This window comes from Haliaeetus leucocephalus, unplaced genomic scaffold, assembly GCF_000737465.1.
Source record: "Haliaeetus leucocephalus isolate CR32 unplaced genomic scaffold, Haliaeetus_leucocephalus-4.0 Scaffold273, whole genome shotgun sequence".
NCBI lineage: Eukaryota > Metazoa > Chordata > Aves > Accipitriformes > Accipitridae > Haliaeetus > Haliaeetus leucocephalus.
In genome coordinates this window covers 11,046,884-11,052,049 of record NW_010972709.1, presented here as the reverse complement: position 1 = coordinate 11,052,049, position 5,166 = coordinate 11,046,884, and the positions used below count along the sequence as shown (strand labels likewise).

Genomic DNA, 5,166 nt, shown 5'->3' with positions numbered 1-5,166 from the left:
GCGAGCCCCGGGCCGGGCTGCTGGGGTGGGAACGGCGGCTTCGGGGGGAGTCCCGGTCCTAACGCCTGCTGCAGTCCGCAGGACTGCGCGATTTGAGAAGAGCTGGAGCTTCTTGCTCGGTTTTTATTGGAAGAGGAAAAGGAGGAGGTTTTTTCCTTCTTCAGCTCCCGGATGGTTCCTCGTATTTGAGTAAACTGATGGTACTGAACTGATCTAAAAGCAAGGTGGAGGGAATGAGTCTTTTAGCGTCTTTCGTAAAAGGACAGTTACTGCCACCCTTTTCTGGTACTTAGGTGATGATTTAGCTGGCTTAGTCATTCTTCAAAACTGCGCTTGAACGTTTTGAAGGGCACAAGGAAGGCAATGAGCTGGGCCAGTGCACGTGTGCTTCACCTGCTGCAGATCAGAAAGTAAAGCTAAAATTGCCGTTTTCCCCCGTGACTTGGGGAATTTTGTACTTTATATTGATTCCAATTTGTCATTTGGTGACACGTGGGAGAGGAGCTGCTTTTAGTGTGATTGAAAAGAAGGATTGGCAGGAACACTTAGAGAGTGAAATTGATCTTACAGTAAAAACATACTACAGTTCAATTCTCCCTTCTTAAATAGAGGAAGGTTATCTGTACCGACAGTTTCTGAAGCAATTTTTTTCCCCACAAATTACTTGCCTGCTGGTTTGCTGGCAGCAATTATGTTAGCAGCCTTTTTTGCTTTTAACTCTCCCAGTAAAATGAGGATTTTATTTTCAATTACTATTCCATGGTAGCAGCTGTAGTTGTCACACAAATGCCACTTCTACTGTAAAATTAAGCATAAAGGAGGTACTCCTCAAAATCCTGGGCAAGGCCGTGACATTTTTTGTTAGGGTCTTAGGAATAGAGTTCAGGATCTTCACTACTTGTTCCTGTCTTTGATGCTGAGGTGATGATTAAATGATGACTCCGTGTGCCTAGCTATAGCTCAGCCACAGACCAGAATTCTGCTGTCTCTGTTTTTCAAACTGGGATGTGGGTAACGAAGGGGCTGCACAGTTCCTCTCTCCCACCAGCTGATAGGAAGCTCGTTGTATTGGAAGGTGCTAATGGGAGAAAAATGATCATAGACTATGGTTGTCTTAACTAATTAGTGAATTCACTTGCACATGCTCCACTTTAAGATTTGAAAAGAGGACTAGTTATGCAATACTGTCTCCTGCTAAACAGGATATCAGCACATCATCAGCTGGTTTTCAAGATTTTACAGGCATCATAGCAAAAACTTTCAAGGCAGAGAGTGAATTTACAGGTGGAAGGTTTTGTGTCTGCCAAAGGAAAGTTCTCATCAACTGGAGTGACAGCAAAGGAACAAACATGTTGTGCTTCTTCATTTATTTTATAAGGTGATGATGGAGAAAAAGCTGCATGGGCTGATGAAGGAAAAGAGTCAGCCCTTTCGGCTATCTTATTCCATATTAAGAGGTTGAGGTTGTGAAGGGCTTTGAAAGCAAAGATAATTGAGGTGGAAGAAGAGAGTCAGAGGAAGCATTACTGTGCTCAGGGTGACAAGCTAAAAATATGTTCTTTGCAGCTGCATTTGGAGTAGGACAGAGTGGAGCGGGTTTGTAGGGTGAAAGCGATTGCAAAACTGAACTGCAAGTCTGAACGAGGGCTCTAGGTCTGAGGGAATGCTGCCTGGGAAACAGCTGAAGTACCTGGTTGAGGAAATATTCAGGCATTGGGCCTGAGAGAAATAGTGGGGAGAAGGTTAAGATTTTAGCTATGCTTTACTTTGAGGGGAGGGCACAAGTGTTTAATTTAGATGGTTCTGAAGACTGACTTTGAAAACCTACTTCTTCAAGCACCACCACTTACCCTAGCTTCTTTGAAGTTTCACACATGCATGTTTCTCTTTTGGCTTTTCTCTGGCAGATATTTTGTGAAGGTGGCTTGGGCATGGACGTTCTGGCTTCTGCTACCCTTCATCGCAGTCACCACCTACCAGTTTGCCAAAAGCAAGTTTCTCTATGGTCCCACGAAGAGCATTTTGATGGTGCTGCGGCGTCTCAGTGCACTGCTAGTGGGCACTGCCATCTGGTACGTCTGCACCAGATTCTTCATGTATATCGAGAATCTCACTGGCACGTGCTCTACCTCGGGTAAACTCCGCGAGCCTCGCCAGCTGTATGCCACCAAGCAGGAGTGCCACCAGGACAACGGGATCTGGAATGGTTTTGATATCTCAGGGCACTGTTTTCTGCTCTCGTACTGTGCTCTGATGATTATGGAGGAGGTGGCTGTGCTGGAAGGCTTGTCCATAGACCAGAACTCTAATCTGCGTGTTGTGATCAACATCCTGTTTCTTTCCTTGTGTTTTCTCACGGTGATCTGGGTGTTCATGTTTCTCTGTACTGCTGTGTATTTCCATGACTTCATTCAAAAGCTTCTCGGTGTGCTGATAGGTCTGTCAGCTTGGTACGGGACCTACAGATTTTGGTACTTGAAACCCTTTTCTCCTGGACTACCTCTTCCAAATATACCTTTGACTTCAAAGAAATACAGTTATAGCAGATAAAATAAGTATTAAAATTTTTGGAAATTGATTTCAGTACTGGAGTAGTTGAATGTAGGAACGGTTGCTGTGTTTCCAGTGTAAGGAGCAAGGTGATGCGCTAGAGGAAACCAAATCTGTACTAGCTGATGGCTGGCAGGTGGTAACGAGCTTCTTCCTTGGGAGAAAAAAAAAATTGGTATTGGAAGAGGTCTGCTCTTGTTTAGGAGCTGCTGAGTGGCATTCTCGGCAAATAAATCAGAAGTTGTATCTGTTCCCTTAGTAATAAAGGGAGGAGCAAATCCAAGGCTGACGGAGGCCTTTGCTCTTTAAGAGCTTGACTGTTCTCAAATTTATTATCCCTCTTTCTTTTTGATTTATGTCAAAATGTTATGGAGGATCCAAACCTCATACTTCTTGTTTTTTAAATACTTGTATTGCCTTACGGGAAAGCTCTAATAATGACAGTGCTGCTAAGTGTTGCGAAAATATCAATACTCATTAAAGCGGTGTATAGCTCTGTTGTGAAACTAGAACATCCCATGAAGCATTAAGTACACTAACTTGCCACAAATGCTTCTTAGCTGTCTGTACCTTCTGCAACAGAGAGTAAATCTGAGATGTAATGTCTTAAGCAGACTGAGTTTAAATTCCTGCCTGCCTTTGAAAAGGAAACTCTTGAAAAACAAGCCTTAACTTTCTCCTTAGGCAAAGTAATTGTAATAATACTTTGTCATTTTATTCTTGACAGAAAAAAAACAAACTCCTTCCAATTTTACTAAAAAGTCTAATATTGGGATTTTAATTTAAATCTTATGAATTGCACACTTTGCAACAATGAGTACTTTGTGGTATGTTTCTTCTAGAACAAGAATGAAATTCTGGTGTTATGAACAAGTTAGCTTAACCTGCTGTTTCCCAAATAATCTGCTTGGTAATGAATGAAACACATTGTTTATCCTAAGAGCTGCAAAGGAGTGTGCTTGAAGCAATATTTATTCTGGCTTATCCAGCAGTATCAATAAGCTACTTAATTTTGATTGCACATAAAGCTGCGGCCACTTTTGATGTGGCTGGAAACCCACTACTGAATAAAACACTACTATTATATAATGAATAGGTATGATGTGGGATGGGTATACTCATCATATCAATCAGCTATTTAGCATAGTCTTTATCTTGGAAAGCTTTTTATTATTTCATAAAGGCTTATTCATGACGCAATTGCACAAAATTTGTTTGACAGTTGTAGTGACGAGCGAGACAGCCAAAAAGGTCTGTGGGCAAGGCTGTAGATAGTGTCTGTTAATCTGTGAGTGGGCTTGGTCTGTAGCGTTTGACTCCAAGGTGATATTATTTTGCTGAATATAGGTTATGATGCACCGTAGTCTAATCTTGGCACATTTCTTTTTGCCATCTCAACAGCTCTCTTCCAGCAAGAGAGCGGTAGCATTTGCAATAGATACAGCAGTGTTAATTCCACACTTGTCGTCTGCCTCTGAGGAGAGCTGGCTTCACCTGAACTTCCACTGAATTCAGCGGCAAGTGGGAGTTGTTGTGTGTCCTTAGAAAGTACAAGTCACCTCTCGGAAAGAAGCTATTTCAGGAGGTGTTGTATTTTCTGTCAAGCTCCTCCCTTTGGTTTTGCATTAAATTGCCTTTTGAGCTGACTCTTTGGAAAATTTGCTCTGATTAACTCATATTGGGTTTAACTAAATTTGTTTAAACAATGCAAATTCATTTGCAGACATTCTTTTGATGTAATGTAAGCCTGCTCCCAATAGAGCTAAGCTAGACCACAAGCCATTTTCACCATGAAAAAGGATTATATACCCAGAAGGTTTTCTGATTAATTTCATTAAATTTAAGTTTCTGGTTTAGGTTATCTTTATGTAACTTTGCTGTATAGACAAGGCCTTGGAACAGGAAATGCTATTTATTTAAACCAACTGACTTGCTGAAATTATGTTCAGTTTCATAAATGTTTTGTGCAATCACTATATGGATATTTCTGTCTATTTCTAACCAGTGTCTTACAAACTTTTTATTATGGAAATAATGTGGTATATGGTTATTCTCAAAATTTTTATTTAAACAATGAAAGAAAAACACTTGAAAACTTTATCAGTGTTTGAGTCTTTGAGAATCTGTTTCTGACGTCTGTAAAGATGCTGCTGCTGCTCTTCACTTCCCTGGATGATCCACCCTCCAGATATTTTTTTGACTACTGAGATGCATGATCAAACTGACATTGATATTTCTGCAGTATTTGAATGAGTTAATATGACACAGGTTCTCAAAAGTACAGGGTATAAAAAGAAACAAAACCAAAAAAACCCATGCATGACAAAAGCAAGTTCCCTGATGTGTGCCTCTTGCACCAGGCAGTTCATTTTGTAGACATGGGCAGTTGCTTATTGTAGCAAAGGGAAAGCCTAATCCATTGAAATGTATGGGAAAATTCCCATGGGCTGTAATACTGCTTATGAGTTTGGAAATCTTGCTGTACGTGTCTTTCTCAGTACCCAGAGATCACATGCCAGCTGTTGGCTTAGAAGGTTCCCTTGTGCTCCAGACCTTTTCTTTGTGCTTTTTGACTCTATTTCAGAGCAAGTCTTTGCTTCCTTACACTCTAACTGG

At 41.0% G+C, this 5,166-nt stretch overlaps 1 protein-coding gene across 1 annotated transcript; it reads left to right on the top strand.

Moving 5' to 3' along the window:
* The first annotated feature begins 1,410 nt into the window (after positions 1 to 1,410).
* On the top strand, positions 1,411 to 4,796 carry FITM2 (fat storage-inducing transmembrane protein 2). The gene has a single exon (XM_010569698.1). It carries the CDS (start codon positions 1,798 to 1,800, stop codon positions 2,548 to 2,550), a length of 753 nt encoding a protein of 250 aa, XP_010568000.1. The 5' UTR covers positions 1,411 to 1,797; the 3' UTR covers positions 2,551 to 4,796.
* The last annotated feature ends 370 nt before the right edge of the window (positions 4,797 to 5,166 follow it).

Bases quoted from the DNA above. Each gene is read 5' to 3' on its own strand.
- FITM2 (XM_010569698.1), top strand. From the start codon at position 1,798: ATGGTTCTGAAGACTGACTTTGAAAACCTACTTCTTCAAGCACCACCA.